Source organism: Osmerus mordax, chromosome 9 (assembly GCF_038355195.1).
Source record: "Osmerus mordax isolate fOsmMor3 chromosome 9, fOsmMor3.pri, whole genome shotgun sequence".
NCBI lineage: Eukaryota > Metazoa > Chordata > Actinopteri > Osmeriformes > Osmeridae > Osmerus > Osmerus mordax.
The window spans coordinates 14,571,930-14,590,804 of NC_090058.1; the positions used below are offsets into that span (position 1 = coordinate 14,571,930).

Below are 18,875 nucleotides of genomic sequence, written 5' to 3' on the forward strand. Positions count from 1 at the left end.
GCTGACTTGGATAAGTATTTGAGACTAGAGGATAAAATAGGTCCGTGTACTTGGTGGCCATTGGTTTTTCTATTTTGCAACCCATGTTGACAAACACAAAATAGGGCATGGTGTCTCAAAATAATGTTTGCGTTTTCCATTTTCAACATCTTCCGTCCGATCAAACATACCACCCAGCCTCGTTGGCTGACTGCATAAGAGTTAACCATGCATCCATCTTCTCTCCTGCCCTGCCCTTCTACAGGGGTAGTTTGGTGTATATACAGTTCTGTGCAAAGGTTTTGTGCACAAATTGAGTAAAAAGTAAAGCTATAATGCTTTAAGAATTAATGGAAATGTAAAGGCTAAACTTTTTTTTTTGCACTTGCAGTATTGCCGCACAAATACAGAAGAAGAAAAAAGGTCAAATGCATGTACATATGAAAAGACGAAATAATGTACAAAATGTTGTAGGCTTAAGACTTTTGCACAGTAGAGTAAATACAGGGTGTAAGTACTGTAAATGTTCTCCGGTGGTGTCTGTGGTCTGGAGTTTGTGAAATAGTTGTTTGTTGGCCCCTTCCAGTAACGTAGGGGGTGTCATATTCTGAACTGTGTCTGCTTATGAAAGGCTGACACAACAGCATCACAGCAGAGGTACACATCTCAGCTTGACTCCAGTGAGTGTTTAAAGATCCATGTTTCATTAGCTGTGGTTAAACTGACAGCAGAAACGTTAGTATTTCCGCCAGGTTGACTTGAGGAGCCAGCTCAGTCCGTGTTCTCTTGGCTGTGGTGGAGAGAGCTCGCAGTACCAACACACCAGTCACATGAAATATCCAGTCAAAGCCTGAACAGAAACCCAAATGGAGATAACATGACCACAGAGCCTTCCTGACAGTGGTTGTACTTCCGTATTCAGGGAAAACCCATTTCAGAAGAGGCATTTCTCTCTATGGCTCTAGGTTTGTAGTGCGAGCAAATCAGAGATAGTTTGGCATGACTGCCTTATGTGAAGCACGTAGTACTAAGCGTGATCAACACACTTAACATTTCCTAACCCGTCATGGTGTGTGAACCTTTGTTTCAGACAGTTAGTTTTCCCCAGGAGGGGAAGTGCACCGTTCCTGGAGGTACTGCAATACCAGGTCGATGCGTGGAGTGGACGGAGCAAGCCCCTATTCCATCTCCCTGTTCCAAAAATCAATTTAATATATGGTCCCCGGGTAGGGGACGTATCAGATATTAAACTGATAAGAACAGATACTACACTTGATCTTAGCCAAAAGGCCGAGAAGCGATACCCGACTGCTCCTCGAGGAACCGGAGTCATTTCCAGGAACGTCATATTAATATAGGGCGTCACGATTGTACTAATTGGGCTAATGAGCTACATAATCCGTAAAAAAACTAAACGGAGTAAAAATAAACACATCATTAGCAAAGGAAAATCGCTTTAATCAACGTGCAGTCTTTGAAAACTAACGTGAAAACGTGGTGTAGCTGTCACGTGATACACGTCCCTCCAATTGGAGATGAAAGATACAACTATCGAAAACAATCGCAGTTAGGCTACTCTTCCGAGAAACAACCGGCCAATAACGTGTACATTATGTATTGGTGAAATATTTCGTATTTTCGTGGTAGCCTATTTGAACGCTGTTATGATAGCTCACGGAAGAACAAACAACAGCCATGCGAACAGCGGACTCTGGCTACGACAAAACCCTGCCATCTGCTGGGCATCATGTAGAACAGCAGCAGCCACAGCATCGGGCTTCCCAACAGAAGACCGGACCGTCACGCTGTTAAGCATATAACCAACATGGGTGATATGCATTTTGGCCATCAATTGGGACAGAAGATCAATCTTGTCTGAATCATTTATGCAAAAGTGGAAAAGGATGTGCAGTGTAAAATCACATTAGTCCTACTTTAGTTACCTACAAGTTAACAAGTTGCCTTTGAATTCGACACACACGGTTAGGAGGATAACTAGTGAACTATCATGCAGAGGCGTTGAAGCTGCGCATCATAATCAGCCATTTAAACTGATAACAAGGTCTTTGGTAATAAGCAAACGCGTGCTGGTATTGAGTTAATAGCCGGCGAGGTATGGGGTTCCATTTGTGCCCTAAATATTAACATCTGAGAGAGACGACAGTTCATTTCTATTCGACCGTAATTTGCAAAAACATGTAGCCTATACTAGTCTGCAGTTCGACGTCAGCTATGGCTGGGTCGGCAACTCGCATCTCAAGATGTGGTGCTATAGGGCCTATTTGAAAGGCCCCGTGACCAAACTGCCAGGTAGCAAGAAAATAAATCACCGTAGGCCTTCCTAACTACATGCCAACTAACTACTGGGCTACCTCTCAATGTGTCTTCTTTAAACCAATGCCGGGATACATTTGCCGTGACACATTGCGCATCGAGTCGTTGGGTAATAGGGCTATAGGGCTGCACCAGGCCTGGAACACACAGGCCACAACGTTAACAGGCCAAGTGTCCTACAACTTAAGCAAAACTCAAACAACAAAAACGAATATGTCCTGACTGTTAGCTGACATGACTGTAAACATACACACGTTAACCACATACATTGTCACGCATTTGGTTAAAAAAAGAAAATAAACAACAAGCGCTCTTTCCGAATGACTTGGATCAATGCGCTGTAGTGAGAGCCCTTCCATTTCTCCCCAACGAAACACTTCCACTACAACTCCTAAAAATAACTCAGAAATCTGCTATTTGCATATGCCACAGAAGGCAGTGTATTCTAGCGAAGAGGAAAGATACAAGGAAAGCAGCATATGCATTTTTTTCGAGGCTAATCAATTTGGCAGACTTGGAAAAATTGTGTAGCCTATAGGTTTATACGACTTGCAACAGGAGTTGCCATTAAACATATACTCACAGTTTGAGAGGTCATGCGGAAAAAACGACAACGTCGTTCAAAGATCCCAGAGCTCAAACAAACCACCCTGCAAGGCGTCTAATATACAAAATCCATTTAAACTTATTTTTCACATATCTTGTATGTATATTTAGGCCTATTTAATCCGTTCGTGAGGGAAGATTTCAGATGAGGCCGACGAAATATCCTCCCGAAGACAGTGCCATGCACTTTCAAAAGACAGTGCCACTTGCAAAAGGACTAATCCAATACAATGTGTTGACCTGCGCATACCTGAGACATGTTAATGAGGTGCAAAACTTGAACGTCCTGGGGGGTTGGGAGGTGAGAAGGTCTGTGGATCTCTTGTATTGCTGTCCTGTGTAGGTCCCATGTTAGCCTGTATTTCATTCCTTGTATTTTCCTTGCCTCGGATGCCACAAAATGTGCAAAAAAAATCGAACATGTTTGGGGGGGGGCTTTAGCTGCTTCAACATCAGCATTACCAGAGGAAGGAGGAGAGGTAGCTGGCTCAGAGAGGCAGAAACAATATACTGATATTATATTGTTTGAGCTCTGGGATCTTTGAACGACGTTGTCGTTTTTTCCGCATGACCTCTCAAACTGTGAGTATATGTTTAATGGCAACTCCTGTTGCAAGTCGTATAAACCTATAGGCTACACAATTTTTCCAAGTCTGCCAAATTGATTAGCCTCGAAAAAAATGCATATGCTGCTTTCCTTGTATCTTTCCTCTTCGCTAGAATACACTGCCTTCTGTGGCATATGCAAATAGCAGATTTCTGAGTTATTTTTAGGAGTTGTAGTGGAAGTGTTTCGTTGGGGAGAAATGGAAGGGCTCTCACTACAGCGCATTGATCCAAGTCATTCGGAAAGAGCGCTTGTTGTTTATTTTCTTTTTTTAACCAAATGCGTGACAATGTATGTGGTTAACGTGTGTATGTTTACAGTCATGTCAGCTAACAGTCAGGACATATTCGTTTTTGTTGTTTGAGTTTTGCTTAAGTTGTAGGACACTTGGCCTGTTAACGTTGTGGCCTGTGTGTTCCAGGCCTGGTGCAGCCCTATAGCCCTATTACCCAACGACTCGATGCGCAATGTGTCACGGCAAATGTATCCCGGCATTGGTTTAAAGAAGACACATTGAGAGGTAGCCCAGTAGTTAGTTGGCATGTAGTTAGGAAGGCCTACGGTGATTTATTTTCTTGCTACCTGGCAGTTTGGTCACGGGGCCTTTCAAATAGGCCCTAGCACCACATCTTGAGATGCGAGTTGCCGACCCAGCCATAGCTGACGTCGAACTGCAGACTAGTATAGGCTACATGTTTTTGCAAATTACGGTCGAATAGAAATGAACTGTCGTCTCTCTCAGATGTTAATATTTAGGGCACAAATGGAACCCCATACCTCGCCGGCTATTAACTCAATACCAGCACGCGTTTGCTTATTACCAAAGACCTTGTTATCAGTTTAAATGGCTGATTATGATGCGCAGCTTCAACGCCTCTGCATGATAGTTCACTAGTTATCCTCCTAACCGTGTGTGTCGAATTCAAAGGCAACTTGTTAACTTGTAGGTAACTAAAGTAGGACTAATGTGATTTTACACTGCACATCCTTTTCCACTTTTGCATAAATGATTCAGACAAGATTGATCTTCTGTCCCAATTGATGGCCAAAATGCATATCACCCATGTTGGTTATATGCTTAACAGCGTGACGGTCCGGTCTTCTGTTGGGAAGCCCGATGCTGTGGCTGCTGCTGTTCTACATGATGCCCAGCAGATGGCAGGGTTTTGTCGTAGCCAGAGTCCGCTGTTCGCATGGCTGTTGTTTGTTCTTCCGTGAGCTATCATAACAGCGTTCAAATAGGCTACCACGAAAATACGAAATATTTCACCAATACATAATGTACACGTTATTGGCCGGTTGTTTCTCGGAAGAGTAGCCTAACTGCGATTGTTTTCGATAGTTGTATCTTTCATCTCCAATTGGAGGGACGTGTATCACGTGACAGCTACACCACGTTTTCACGTTAGTTTTCAAAGACTGCACGTTGATTAAAGCGATTTTCCTTTGCTAATGATGTGTTTATTTTTACTCCGTTTAGTTTTTTTACGGATTATGTAGCTCATTAGCCCAATTAGTACAATCGTGACGCCCTATATTAATATGACGTTCCTGGAAATGACTCCGGTTCCTCGAGGAGCAGTCGGGTATCGCTTCTCGGCCTTTTGGCTAAGATCAAGTGTAGTATCTGTTCTTATCAGTTTAATATCTGATACGTCCCCTACCCGGGGACCATATATTAAATTGATTTTTGGAACAGGGAGATGGAATAGGGGCTTGCTCCGTCCACTCCACGCATCGACCTGGTATTGCAGTACCTCCAGGAACGGTGCACTTCCCCTCCTGGGGAAAACTAACTGTCTGAAACAAAGGTTCACACACCATGACGGGTTAGGAAATGTTAAGTGTGTTGATCACGCTTAGTACTACGTGCTTCACATAAGGCAGTCATGCCAAACTATCTCTGATTTGCTCGCACTACAAACCTAGAGCCATAGAGAGAAATGCCTCTTCTGAAATGGGTTTTCCCTGAATACGGAAGTACAACCACTGTCAGGAAGGCTCTGTGGTCATGTTATCTCCATTTGGGTTTCTGTTCAGGCTTTGACTGGATATTTCATGTGACTGGTGTGTTGGTACTGCGAGCTCTCTCCACCACAGCCAAGAGAACACGGACTGAGCTGGCTCCTCAAGTCAACCTGGCGGAAATACTAACGTTTCTGCTGTCAGTTTAACCACAGCTAATGAAACATGGATCTTTAAACACTCACTGGAGTCAAGCTGAGATGTGTACCTCTGCTGTGATGCTGTTGTGTCAGCCTTTCATAAGCAGACACAGTTCAGAATATGACACCCCCTACGTTACTGGAAGGGGCCAACAAACAACTATTTCACAAACTCCAGACCACAGACACCACCGGAGAACATTTACAGTACTTACACCCTGTATTTACTCTACTGTGCAAAAGTCTTAAGCCTACAACATTTTGTACATTATTTCGTCTTTTCATATGTACATGCATTTGACCTTTTTTCTTCTTCTGTATTTGTGCGGCAATACTGCAAGTGCAAAAAAAAAAGTTTAGCCTTTACATTTCCATTAATTCTTAAAGCATTATAGCTTTACTTTTTACTCAATTTGTGCACAAAACTTTTGCACAGAACTGTATATACACCAAACTACCCCTGTAGAAGGGCAGGGCAGGAGAGAAGATGGATGCATGGTTAACTCTTATGCAGTCAGCCAACGAGGCTGGGTGGTATGTTTGATCGGACGGAAGATGTTGAAAATGGAAAACGCAAACATTATTTTGAGACACCATGCCCTATTTTGTGTTTGTCAACACGGGTCGTAAAATATAAAAAACAATGGCCACCAGTAGCCAATGTAGTTTAGGGTGTCTGTGTGTGTTATTTTTTTATGGGATATAGATTTTAAATTTTAATCGTCTGATCCACTCCGGAGCAGAATGTGGCGGTATTACACCAATGAGTCGAATGCCAACCCCCGTAAAACAAGAAGACAACATTTTCAGCTCAGAGGAACACAATGGACCCAAGAGAAGGTGTTTACAGGAATGTCATGACTTTCCACTGTGGACAATGCAACACCGTGTGGGCAGACTCACTCGGACTTTGTGGAGAAGCAAAGTGTTGTGACTCACTAATATGCAGCAGTAAGTGGTGTGTTGATGTGCCAAAAATGTTTCATTGTCAACCAAAACATACGTCTACAGCATTTGTTGTCAGTTTACGTCAAATGTTTGCTGTCTTGAGCAGGACTCGGCAAGCTATGGCTCCGGGGCCACGTGTCTCTTTGACCACTCACGTTTGGCTCCCACTCAATTTTAAGTTCATTCTTACAAGTAGTAAGTAGTCTAAAAGTCGCAAGGGTTTTTGGACAGTGAAACTGCGCGAATTCTGCAACCACGACCCGTACGCCCGTGCTGTCATATTTGGTCAACAGAGAGCTGCAGAGCTGCTGGCCGCAGCTATAGAAAATGAAAAGATGAATACATGGTAAACTCTTATGCAGTCAGCCAACGAGGCTGGGTGGTATGTTTGATCGGAAGGAAGATTGCCTATTCGGCAAAAGGCCGAATAAACTACAACAATTACAAAAAACATTGAATTGATTAACTATATAGGTGTTTTTTCATTTCAAATCAAGCAAATCAAGCAACATATATGGTGGTTCCCGATGCACCCTATTGTAGGCTATTAAAAAATGTTATTCTTATTAACTAACTTACTCTGATTTTGATAAGCAGTTAATCTTTCCTTAGAGGTCACCCTAGATGTGATAATCAAGAAGGAGCTAGAGTCAAGTCTCGAGGAGAAATGGGAAAACTGGTATGTTTGTACGACCCATGTAGTATTAACCATGATATGTACAACTGGGAATGGATCTCTGCTATATGTCTATGATTCCATAGCATCTACAATTCCCTGAGCTGCTCTGGGTGTGGCTGTTCTGTGGGTGTAGTCCTCGTCTCAGCCCCACAGCGTCTCGCCAGTCTGCGTTCCCTCTTTCTCATCCGGAAAGATAACATGAATGGGTAAGGTCCACTTTAAGATGAGACACTGCAATCTAGTCTTGAGTGTTTGTTGATTTTTGTGTTTTAAAAGTGTTTTTTTGTGTTTTAAAAGTGTTTTGATGGTTGTATATCCTTTTATGCAGTTATCAATTCAGTGATGGTTCAATGGTGAAGGCTTCTACACTTAACTTTGACATAGAGCCCATTGGAAAAAGTATAGCTACGGTAATTTAATGTGCCCCTCAACATATTGTGAATGTCTTATCAACAGGCTTTAGGCTGTTTATTGGCCTTCACAGCCATAAATGTTGCTTTGGATACGTTTTTAATGAATACCATGTACAAATGCTTCCCTGTGTTTCTTTCTTTCTCCACTAAACTAAACTTCAATACTGTACTACACTGTACTGATATTCCAGCTGAAACAAGAAATGGAGGCTGCACTGAAGCACATTTCTCTGCTACATGGCAGTCTGAGAGAGAGCAGCACTGCAAGCCTAGATTAGATGGCTGCCGGGCTGGTGATGACTTCCAGCTTCCTGTGTCATGGTTCTGCTTAGGTGACAGGTTCTCTAGCACTTTGTCTGTTCAACATGGTGTATGAATATCAGCCTTATGTATATCTGGTATATAAGCTGGTAAATGTGAGAAGGTGTATGCTTGCATGGTATATGTGTGTTTGTCTTGTGTCTGAACGTAAGCTTGTATGTGTGTCTGGCATATTAATGTAAACTGGTGATTGTGTGCATGCTGATGTATCTTTGAATTTCTATTAGATGTTCCGGGACCTTGTGTCAGGAAACAACACACTTCACTCTTTGAATAAATGAGGTCACTCGTTTTATTGGCACCATGCTGTTTTTTATTGCTGAATTTCTGATGCAGATTGTTAATACGAAACCAGACGGGAGGTTCACAACAACATGCTCGGGGCCACCCTCTGGAGTGCATAGTTAGACTCGGCTCATTCTGTGGTGAAGTTGATTAGCAGTGTACAACCATGCAATACCGTCCCCAGTAACTGTTCACAGTTTCTCAATATAACAATGTCTTAAGTTTTTACATAGCTAATTGTAAATGTAGGTTCAGTTTAAGTGTTTCTGGAGTACACTTCCCTGTTGTGGCCTGGTAATGTCAATTTCAATGTTTAGAAATAGACCTGTTTGGGGTGTTTTGATTTTTACACCATAAAAAACCTTGAGACTGAGCTGTTCAAACGTGTTTGCGGCCCAAAAACATTATTTTTTTGTTATGTGATCATGATACAATTCCCTCCCCCAAAACAAAAACATTTTAGTATCATAATTCTAATACTTTTCACATTGTTACAAAACTGGATTATTGCATGCAATACAAATAATTAATTATTCAGCTTTGTCATGCATAATTGGTTAACCCACAATCATTTATAGCATCTCTCTTGTATCCTATAAACCCACAAATATATAGGTTCCCACAAACCTAAAGGTTAAACATAGTATGTATAACAGGATGGTAATAATGGTGTTAAACCTTGACGAAAAGTGATAAATGAAATATTTGTTGCGGTATTTGTTCATTAGGCAACACAATTTCCTGGACGGGCTATCAAATGATACGGTGAGATTGATAAACCTATTGCCCATCTGTATTGCTTTCAAATATTATGACATGAAACAATTCGTGTTTACTACACACACACATCTCAGCAATGATTCAGAACAATACAAATTCATATTGTGAATTCACTTGTCTTCATTTGCCAGTACAGTGTTACTCTGTCTTTACTCAAAACAACATACTGTGGTCCTGCTGTAATCCTACCTGGGGTTACTGGTAATGCATCCTAGAACCAAGTGCACAATACACTTCCTTGTTAACAAAAATAATGATGGGAGCAGCAAGTACCCTATACAAAAACTCCTTCTCACACACAATACTTTAAATACCCTGGTGCTAAAATCATGCTTTACGTTATTGCTACTAACCCTAAACCAATAAGTTACAATGTTATGGTTGATTTTTTTAATACTCTCGAAAATAATAAACTGCATTCCAAACTATGGGTTAGTAATTTAAGAGGTCTATATATATTTCTACAATGTCTACGGCACTTTTCCACAGCATGGTACCAGCTCAACTAGCTTTTTTGGATTTTCCATCGGGTGGCTGGTAGGCTACTTTGTACTGTAGCCTACTTTGTACTGAGGCTATCCCAAAGGTGACATGAAACACTGCAGACTACTGGTTTGTCAGAGTGAATAGTTACACGGGACATCCAGCTCACATTTTTAAATAGCCAAGTTACTAGGCTATAGCGACTATGACACTGGGCTGTGTATAATAGCGGCAGCAAAAAAAAGATCAGTGAACAGATCCAGCGAAAGTGTCAAGTTGAATGTCAAGTTTCATGCAGCATCTCTGATGACTAGCCTTGACTACTCTGACGGGGTTCTATCAGCAGTGGGAAAAGAAAAGGTAGCCTACTAAAGCAAGTCGAGTCGGTACCATGTGACGCAAGTACAAGAACTATTCCGACTACATCAAGGACTATTATCAGGACTGAGACTTTTACATTATTTTTTATCAATTTGAAAGTGTTGAATTATCAGTTCATCACAACTCACATAAAATAGGCCTACCTCTTTTACATGTCGAATTCCCATGGGCCATTTTAGTCTCTTAATATAATATAGGCTAAAATGGTTTCCAAGGTCAACAAAACACCTCTGCCTCAGAGAAATGGTGGTTCATCCTGGTAAAAAGGAGGCCTTTCTATTTTCCCCCCCCCCAAGATTAAAAAAATCTATTCCACTTTTACTTTATTAAGCAAGCATCACTACCTGTTGCATGCATGGTAAGTAGGTGGCACCACAGTCCTGCTAAATAAGCTAATGCATATGAGACTATACAGTTTTCAATGGAAGACATTGGTGATTTTGTTGCTTTCAAACAACTTGTCACTTGTTTATAATATACATATTCTGGTCAACAACATGACATGTAATAAGATCAAGTATTGCACAAATCCCGTTTTTTATGAGAGGAGCTAAAAGGCTGCAACCTATACAGGCCACACTGTCATTCAGAATGTAGGTATAGGGCACAACTTAACTTGATGCTGATTCATCAGATTATTGGTTAGATCCATCAAACGGCATCAAGTACACTACTTTCAAACATTTTTTCTTGACACCAGTTTCTTCACTAGCCTACCATGTTAGATATCATCTTGAAGGTACGGAGTACGGACACCTCTCTAAACCCCCATGAAAAGGGTCCTTTTTAAATGGGGGACTTTCGGTACAGTACTGTTTTTAAATGGTCCAGGCCTACAATTTGTATGATATGCTACATTTATTACTTAGAAGATAAAATAACCACACATTGCATGATAATGAGGTAGTGCAATAATTCCCCCTTGATTGAAGACGTCCAACAACCATTAACAATCTTGAGGGGCTACATACAATGTTTGCTACAGAATGCAACTAAGCTCACCTTGGCAACCAGCAAATGGGTCATTACAAAATCTACTTAATTCCAGAAACCCATATCTCACTCTATATTCATAATTTTAAGGGGGTATGTCTTTGGAGAAAACATACAGGTGAACTATAATAGTATGGCAAGTTAAGACTTCTAATGCTGGGGACATCCGTTTTACTGTTTCATACTGGAGAAAACTTTTTTTCCCACTATTTTGGAGCTAGAACCAAACTGGACAAGTGTCATTAACACCAGCCTCAGACAAAGCAGATGATCCATTCTCGGCTGCGTCTTTTGCGGATCTCTAGAGCAGTTGATAAGGACAGCCCACTCTGACTGACAGGCTGACGCTTCGGTGATGATATCCATGCTAGAGGGCCACAAGCTTCAATATCGCTTTAATATCAAGTGTTACAGACCAGAACCTGACCCACGAGGAGTCGGGATTGTCCGTTTTCTGGAACCAGCCCATAACATACCTGCACAACAAAGCAATACGACTCATTTAAAATTCAAGACCATGCGGAAAATATTTATGACAGATATACATAATGGCTTGGAGACACTGACCTTGGTATGGGTCGATGAACATAATGATGCTTTGATCAGCTGGAAACGGCGAAATAGTTGCAATGTACCGTTGTTATCCTTTTAATTTACATATCTTTGTTCAAGTCGGACAGTCAAGAGGCCTGGGAACGTTCTCACAGTCATAGTCGTAAACAAAGAGAGTTCCTACCGAGACCACCTCAAAGAGACTTGTCGCCTGATACACAAATGAAATAGTAATGATCCTTCAAAATATAATTCAGCATTTCAGTTACAACCTACAATTAATATCTCCAAGATCCGAAGGGGCAGGGGGGGACGTATAATGTATGTTCCAACTACTGGTCCCCCCAACCCAAGCGAAAATATGTTTACGCCATTTTCACGCCATAATTATAAGGACCCATGTGTAGCCTATGCCAGGTTGTGCGGGAACCCCTTACTAAAGATCCACAATTTTCACGACTCATCGGTAAAATATTGACTCCCCACCATGATCCCCCCTTCACATTTTTGCTGTAGGGTGCACAAGAAATCGATGATACGCGTAAACTCGTCCAGACAAACTATTTGAAACAACTTCGTTTGACATGTTTTAAACCTGGCAACCCTGAACAGCCTTGTCACTCAACACTCAATGCCCGCCCAGAATTGACGACGCAGATAGAAATAGAATTGGCTCAAACCAGACCGGTTGTCCTGATGACTCAAAATACCTAAATTAACAGTTATTTATGCATGGCACTTTAAGTTTTATTAAATTCAAATCAACAATTAATTTGATAACATATGACAATTCACATGATTATACAGTTGAATGTCGGATTGATAATCACATTTTCGATTACTAAAACTGATGAGAAGACAGTTGTATATCCAGAATCAAGATGCAAGCTCATCTTATATCTCCTGTCATCTTAAAGACAAACTCACAATCACATCACTTAGCCAAAAAACCCCACTGGTCATTCAGTGGAATTCTTTTTTGAATACATAGAGGCCTACACAGAAATATATATTCCAATGCAATACAGCCTGTTGTAGCAGTACCTGGAACTAACCTGATAAGTAAATGAATAAAAAACATTTAACAAAGAAAATCAAAAACACATATAATGCATCTTTATTATTCACAATGAAATGTTTTAAATTGATCCTGGAAAGAGACTGATCGTGGTTTAATTGTTCTGTGCACCTCTCTGTGCCATGCAGTCATATGACTGAGGGACAAAGCTATCGAGTTGCAGTCCAACAGAAGAGCACAAGAGATGGGCGATTACAGTCTATTGGCAGTAGCTAGGTTAACACACAAGAAACAAACAAAACTTTGGTTCCCCTTCTGCATATAGGTTGAAGGATGGACATGACATGGACATGTCATGGACATGGCACTTCAGTTTGGGGTGAAAAACAAGAAGGGGGCACCAAACAGAGTTCAGCGTTAGAATGGTGTTGGAGAGGAAGGCGGACAGAGGTGGTGTGAACAGGCCTAGGGAGTCGAGTGAGGGGAGGACATGTTTGTTGGCATAAAAGACAATGCTTCTTTTTGTTGAGTTGGAATTTACATTTCTGACTTTTACCTTTAATAACTGCATATTCACACAGATAAATATGCAAAAAGGGAGGATATTCTCAACAATTGTGAATAGTGTTGATATAGCGCAACAATTGAGAGCTTTTGGCCTTACCTACCTATACATTACAACAGCAAAGCCATAACTTAACAATGGTACCACACTCAACAAATAGCAATTTAGTGTAAAGAGTTAGCGTTTAACACAAAGCCTTGGTACTAAACAGTGTGAGTTCTGATTTGACCTTGAATGGTCTTAAATAAATAAGATTTCTTTTCTGGGGAATATTCATCAAGACAGCAGATAAAAACCCAAGACAAAACAAGGCACGCAAGTATTCCCTTTGATGACAGAGCAGTGCAAGGCAGACAGACAGAAGGAGACACTCGACAGGGCTATCTACCTATTGCTTGGTCAGAGAGCGGAGGCTGTCTGGAGGGCCACAGCAGCCTGTAAGAGAGTGTTTAAATGGAGATGGGTCTTGTACCAGCTGGCATGATGTTTCTGCACCCAGAGTCCTTCCGCGAGGCTCTCCAGGTTAGTGCAGGAACCTGATGCTCATCTTCTGTTCAACGTCCACCTTCTCCAACACCTGAGGAGGCCAAGAAGATAAAGTTTTAACCTCAGTACAAGCACGGACACAAATGTAAACACAGGCAGCTGAAAGGCCTGGCTTCGTATGACGTGGCAGACAACGAGCGAGACGGCTAGAAATCTGGTTGAGCTAGCGTCCTCGTTCTGAGCAGGAGGTCAACAGTCGAACCTTGATGAACTCGTTGAAGGAGATGGAGTTGTCTCCGTTCTGGTCCGCCTCCTGGATGGTCCTGTCAGCGATGCTGCCGAGCTGCTCGTCTGAGATGTTCACCCCGACCATCATCCTGAGGACCTGTGGAAACCAACGTTTGCTGTCACAGGCTCAGACCATTCCAGAAACACTGACAATCCACAAGATCCTACAAATGCAAGTATTACAGAAGTCATGATTTATGGAAAACAATCCGGAAATCATTTTGGGAATTTTCCTTTCAGATGATAAGCACGACTATGTAGGATTAGAGAGAATCAAAACCAGAGGCTCCTGGCATGGGAAATGTTGGGCTGCAGTAATGTTGTGTTGCCTGTGTGCTGGGCTGCAGTAATGTTGTGTTGCCTGTGTGCTGGGCTGCAGTAATGTTGTGTTGCCTGTGTGCTGGGCTGCAGTAATGTTGTGTTGCCTGTGTGTTGAGCACAACAGGAGATCAGGCTCTCCTTAATCATTCAACCCTCAGCTTCTGGCAAGTACAGGACACAGACACTGAATGTGTTTCATGGGAGGAGGGCCAGGGCAGAACATGGAGAACACAGTGTGCATAAGAGAGGAAGGAAGCCAGAAAGAAGCCTTCCGTGACATATACGGAATCACGGAAGAGTTCACTGTCCCCCCCCCAGTCTAGTCTGCAGATGTCAGTCTAACTCAGTCTCAACAAATCCCTGACTCGGATTACGGCACATGAATGAGCACTTGAAACACACAATGCCCGCTCTGTTTTCCACTGAGAGGCAGGATAAGGGTGTGTCTTGGTTCCTGATTTTGAGTTTCTGTGTGAAATAGGTTTTCACAATCCATGTGGCTGTAACACAGAGGCGTCCAACCGTGTCAAGGAGGGCATCTCTCCAGGAGCAGGGTCAGAGTGTAAATCTACAGGAGGGTATCTCTCCAGCAGCAGGGTCAGAGTGTAAATCTACAGGAGGGTATCTCTCCAGCAGCAGGGTCAGAGTGTAAATCTACAGGAGGGTATCTCTCCAGCAGCAGGGTCAGAGTGTAAATCTACAGGAGGGTATCTCTCCAGCAGCAGGGTCAGAGTGTAAATCTACAGGAGGGCATCTCTCCAGGAACAGGGTCAAAGTGTAAATCTACAGGAGGGTATCTCTCCAGCAGCAGGGTCAGAGTGTAAATCTACAGGAGGGTATCTCTCCAGCAGCAGGGTCAGAGTGTAAATCTACAGGAGGGTATCTCTCCAGCAGCAGGGTCAGAGTGTAAACCGACAGGAGGGTATCTCTCCAGGGGCAGGGTCGGAGTGTAAACGAATAGGAGGGTATCTCTCCAGGAGCAGGGTTGGAGTGTAAACCTACAGAGGGGTAGATCTGCACCCAGTATTTTAGAGGTACCCTGTCCCACCCGGACTTGCCCCAAGCCTCACCTGCAGAAGCTCATCACGGGAGATCTTATCATCCCTGTCCAGGTCGTACAACCGGAATGCAACTGAAGGGGGCAGAAAAACATTTCATTACGATTCTATCATACATTCATGATGTAGGCATTCTACCTCTCTATCATTATATGTCTGTATGACATAATCATTCCATATCTTTCGATCTCTGTATGATACAAGCTCTCCTGTAACCCAGCCGAGGGAATCCCAGGCCGTGTCTGAGAGCAGCTGGTGATTGGGCTGGGCACACCCTGTGGTCGCAGCCTCCAGACTCACACAGGAGCTTGTTGGTCCTGCTGTTCAGGGGCTCGCTGGCCGTGGGGTCCTTGTTCTTTTCGTTGTCCTCGATCGGACGGAAGTGGGCCAGTGTTCGCATGAATCCACGGAAGTTCACCTGATCCTCCCTGCAAGCAGAAAAACAAATAACTAACAACAAATAATTAACTAACCCTTTCAGAGCACACAAGACTGAAGGACAACATTTGGCAGGAAGAAGGTCTTTTTCATTTACTATGGCTTTACTAAGAGTAAGCCATCTCCATCTTCATCTATCATTTTTGTGTGGATTATTTACAATTGTTCAACTTGGATAGCACTCAGTGGGAGTGTGGAAGCTAGAACTAAGTAACTGGTTTCACTCCACAATGGCTGATGACACAATGAAAAACAAACAGTACAGGTGTAGCTTAATGATATACCTCTGAACTCTGACTACTTCTGCTGCCCATAGAAAGGTTAACCACATCCCTCATTCCTGGGGTGGAAATCCCCCCACAAGCTGTTCCAAACCAAACCATAGAGGCACGGACAAACCAGAAGCCATTAAAAGCCACAGCTAAATTTAAGACGCCTACACACAGAGTTTTTTGGGGAGGTAATGATATATCTAAAGCTTTCTTTCAAAGAAAACAAGTTTAGAACTGTGTTCTGCGTATAGAACACAGCCTACAGACAAATACATGCAAAAATACTTCTCGTAACATATCACCGTTACACTATTTGGTTGTTGTCAAAAAGTGCCATTCATAGGTACCAGCCCAGAGTTCACCAAAAGGAATTGTTAAGGACAGAACTTACCCTTCTGGGAAGAAGGCATTGATGATTCTGTCTCCAAGAGGGTTTATCGCCAGTTCAGGGATTCTTTGGAAATCTTCCCGGCTGTAGATAAAGAGTTGGGGAGAGTGAATGCTGGAGATCAGAACTTTGAACTATGTCTACAAGCTACCCAGTCCCCATTGTGAATGACTCTCTACAGATCCTAGACTAGATAACTTCTCTGATAACTTGTCAGACACCAGATGTTTACATGATGTCTTTATTTTCTTTATATTGACCATTGTCAAAACAGATTCATGACCTTTGTGAAAACAGATTCATGACCTGTGTGAAACATTCTCAGACCAAGAACAACAGAGTGTGCTTGTGTGAGGGTGTTATTTATGTGTTTAGAGTTGTGATAGAGATGCGAGAACAGTGGGTGAGACATTAAGCCCTAGAGACATGGGTACAGTGTTGTGTCAACTGATGAATGATTAAGAAATGTCACCTTGAGTATAAGGGACAGCTTCCTTCTGTATATCCCAAAACATAATGCCTTGTGCAAGGACAAAGTACATACAGCACTTGCTATGTGTAAATCCTTTATTATTTAAAAAGACAGTTCAACAAGGACCATTTCCTTTGAGCACATTAGTCATGTAGGCTAACTGGTCACAAAGAACAAACGTGATAAAGATCTTAATCAAAGCTGAAGTAAATGTCTCACCACCTTAGACAATTACAATAACGTTAAGCATTTACTTTCTCCGGATTTAACACGCCATTTATTCTGAAGGTGTTGTATGTCTGTTTTAAATGTGGAACGCAAGGGTTTAGCCGAGATTTAATGTTGGGAATATATTAATGATGTCTGAAAGGTGTCAAGGTCCGTACCTGAGCGTTCCATTTTCACCTTTATCCAAGCTGGTGAAGCGACTATACAGTCGGGTGATCTGACTGTGAGAAACTGCGAGAAGTGAAGTGGGGGGTGCACATATACAGACAAAAGATCAGTAACCAAAGCTTACTAAACAAGAAATAATCATCATCTAACCTTTTTCATTGACATTTAAGCTATTAAATCTCCCTATTTACTGGCCAATGATGCCCTTTATTATCATAGACATGGACTACGGCAGTACGGGTTAAGTTCATAATTTTTCAGGATTATCTGGTGATTGAAGAAAGGCCATCATTCAGCTATAAACAAGTTATCTATAGCTACACAGACAGTAGCGATAAGTCCACATGGTTAAATGTGTCTCTCTTCACACGCTAGCCACCACTAGCACTTCATACCCAACAGTAGAGCTAACAAGCAGAATGAAACTAGTTAGCCACCACTACTGTAGCACTTCATACCCAACAGTAGAGCTAACAAGCAGAATGAAACTAGTTAGCCACCACTACTGTAGCACTTCATTCCCAACAGTAGAGCTAACAAGCAGAATGAAACTAGTTAGCTTTCTACAGTGAATAGCAACACAACTACTTGTTAAGTAATTAAACAACTTACAACCGGTTTCTTTCTTGATTTCCTCGATCTCCTCTTCTCTGAGTAACGTTGAGGCTCGGGAACCCATGGTGAACGGCTACGAAAAAAGCCCTAACCAGTCTAGCAACTGTTACAGTTGTCTGTCGGATTGTTCGACAGGGTTGCCTAATTCGTACTATGAGTACTTAGTTAGCTAACTTGGCTAACGTTAGCTAGCCTATCTATTTCCAGCAGGTTAGCCGCCTGCGACTGACAACGTTACAGTACCACCAACACCACCGTACTGATAAGCTGTTCTGGCTGCTGTAATGTAGCGTAGCTAGTCGCGGCTAAGGGTGGAATAGAACTAGCTCGCGCTAGCTCTTCCAGATAGCTTGTGGGCCCGTATGTCTCCTTCCGATTTCAGAATAGTCTGTGAACGTTTCTATCTATTTTGAAGAGTTTGTCAATAGCACACAGTAGTCTTCCTGCTTTGCGAGATAGGCAGGTGAAATATGATGACGCATGCTGTGAGAGGGGGGTACGTATCATATTGGACAGACCTCGTAAAGGGCGGTGCTAGCCATAGAAATACATCGATGTGATAGAAATCCCAGTTTTATGATCAGGGCCGGGATAGGCCTCATGGATGGAAGGCGTTACGCTATGAGAGCTGTTTCACCACAACCCAGTTTATAACATCATGTAGACACAAATAGGTTGAGGGTTTCAAATATTCGTCGACATCAGAACATTAGTGAGACTACCTTTTTATTTCCACTAGATGGAAGTGTTGGACAGTTTTGTAACGTGTTATGTCTGCCACCCAAAAGTGGACTTTTCCAATCTTCACCCATCACTATAAACTTGATTTACATTTCATTTGAGTCCTTTAGCAGATTATTTTATCCAAAGCAATGTACTTTTATCTAGGAACCGCAGGTACATTCCAGTCAATGCTGGTATAGAGCCTTCATGATCTATAGCTATCACGGTATCACAAATATCATAGTAGGTTAGTATGCATCCATTTGAACGAGTCTTTAACCTAACAGTATTATTGCAGTTACGCAATTA

At 42.2% G+C, this 18,875-nt stretch overlaps 2 protein-coding genes and 2 non-coding genes across 4 annotated transcripts; 2 read left to right on the forward strand and 2 right to left on the reverse strand.

Annotated features, from left to right (window-relative positions):
* Positions 1-1,090: 1,090 nt before the first annotated feature.
* On the reverse strand, positions 1,091-1,281 carry LOC136949651 (U2 spliceosomal RNA). Its single transcript, XR_010877453.1, has one exon. It is a non-coding gene; the product is annotated as a U2 spliceosomal RNA (small nuclear RNA).
* A 3,833-nt stretch (positions 1,282-5,114) lies between these two features.
* LOC136949655 (U2 spliceosomal RNA) lies at positions 5,115-5,305 on the forward strand. The gene has a single exon (XR_010877457.1). It is a non-coding gene; the product is annotated as a U2 spliceosomal RNA (small nuclear RNA).
* A 1,191-nt stretch (positions 5,306-6,496) lies between these two features.
* oip5 (opa interacting protein 5) lies at positions 6,497-8,347 on the forward strand. The gene is made up of 5 exons (XM_067243365.1): positions 6,497-6,834; positions 7,237-7,318; positions 7,402-7,524; positions 7,647-7,728; positions 7,923-8,347. Exons 1-5 carry the CDS (start codon positions 6,516-6,518, stop codon positions 8,007-8,009), a joined length of 693 nt encoding a protein of 230 aa, XP_067099466.1. The 5' UTR covers positions 6,497-6,515; the 3' UTR covers positions 8,010-8,347.
* Positions 8,348-12,877: 4,530 nt separating this feature from the next.
* On the reverse strand, positions 12,878-18,325 carry chp1 (calcineurin-like EF-hand protein 1). Its single transcript, XM_067243838.1, has 7 exons — positions 17,841-18,325; positions 17,219-17,291; positions 16,364-16,444; positions 15,563-15,690; positions 15,275-15,336; positions 13,858-13,980; positions 12,878-13,686 (listed from the first exon to the last, which is right to left on the reverse strand). Exons 1-7 carry the CDS (start codon positions 17,905-17,907, stop codon positions 13,633-13,635), a joined length of 588 nt encoding a protein of 195 aa, XP_067099939.1. The 5' UTR covers positions 17,908-18,325; the 3' UTR covers positions 12,878-13,632.
* Between the last annotated feature and the right edge of the window lie 550 nt (positions 18,326-18,875).

What these genes read in the sequence shown, in the direction of transcription:
- chp1 (XM_067243838.1), bottom strand. Translation starts at nt 17,907, where the DNA reads ATGGGTTCCCGAGCCTCAACGTTACTCAGAGAAGAGGAGATCGAGGAA. An exon ending in GGTGAAAATGGAACGCTCAG is followed by an intron (nt 16,445 to 17,218) that starts GTACGGACCTTG and finishes CTTTATCTACAG; the next exon opens with CCGGGAAGATTTCCAAAGAA. An exon ending in CCTTCAACGAGTTCATCAAG is followed by an intron (nt 13,687 to 13,857) that starts GTTCGACTGTTG and finishes TGGCCTCCTCAG; the next exon opens with GTGTTGGAGAAGGTGGACGT.
- oip5 (XM_067243365.1), top strand. Translation starts at nt 6,516, where the DNA reads ATGGACCCAAGAGAAGGTGTTTACAGGAATGTCATGACTTTCCACTGT. An exon ending in TAAGTTCATTCTTACAAGTA is followed by an intron (nt 6,835 to 7,236) that starts GTAAGTAGTCTA and finishes TTTGATAAGCAG; the next exon opens with TTAATCTTTCCTTAGAGGTC. An exon ending in CGGAAAGATAACATGAATGG is followed by an intron (nt 7,525 to 7,646) that starts GTAAGGTCCACT and finishes CCTTTTATGCAG; the next exon opens with TTATCAATTCAGTGATGGTT.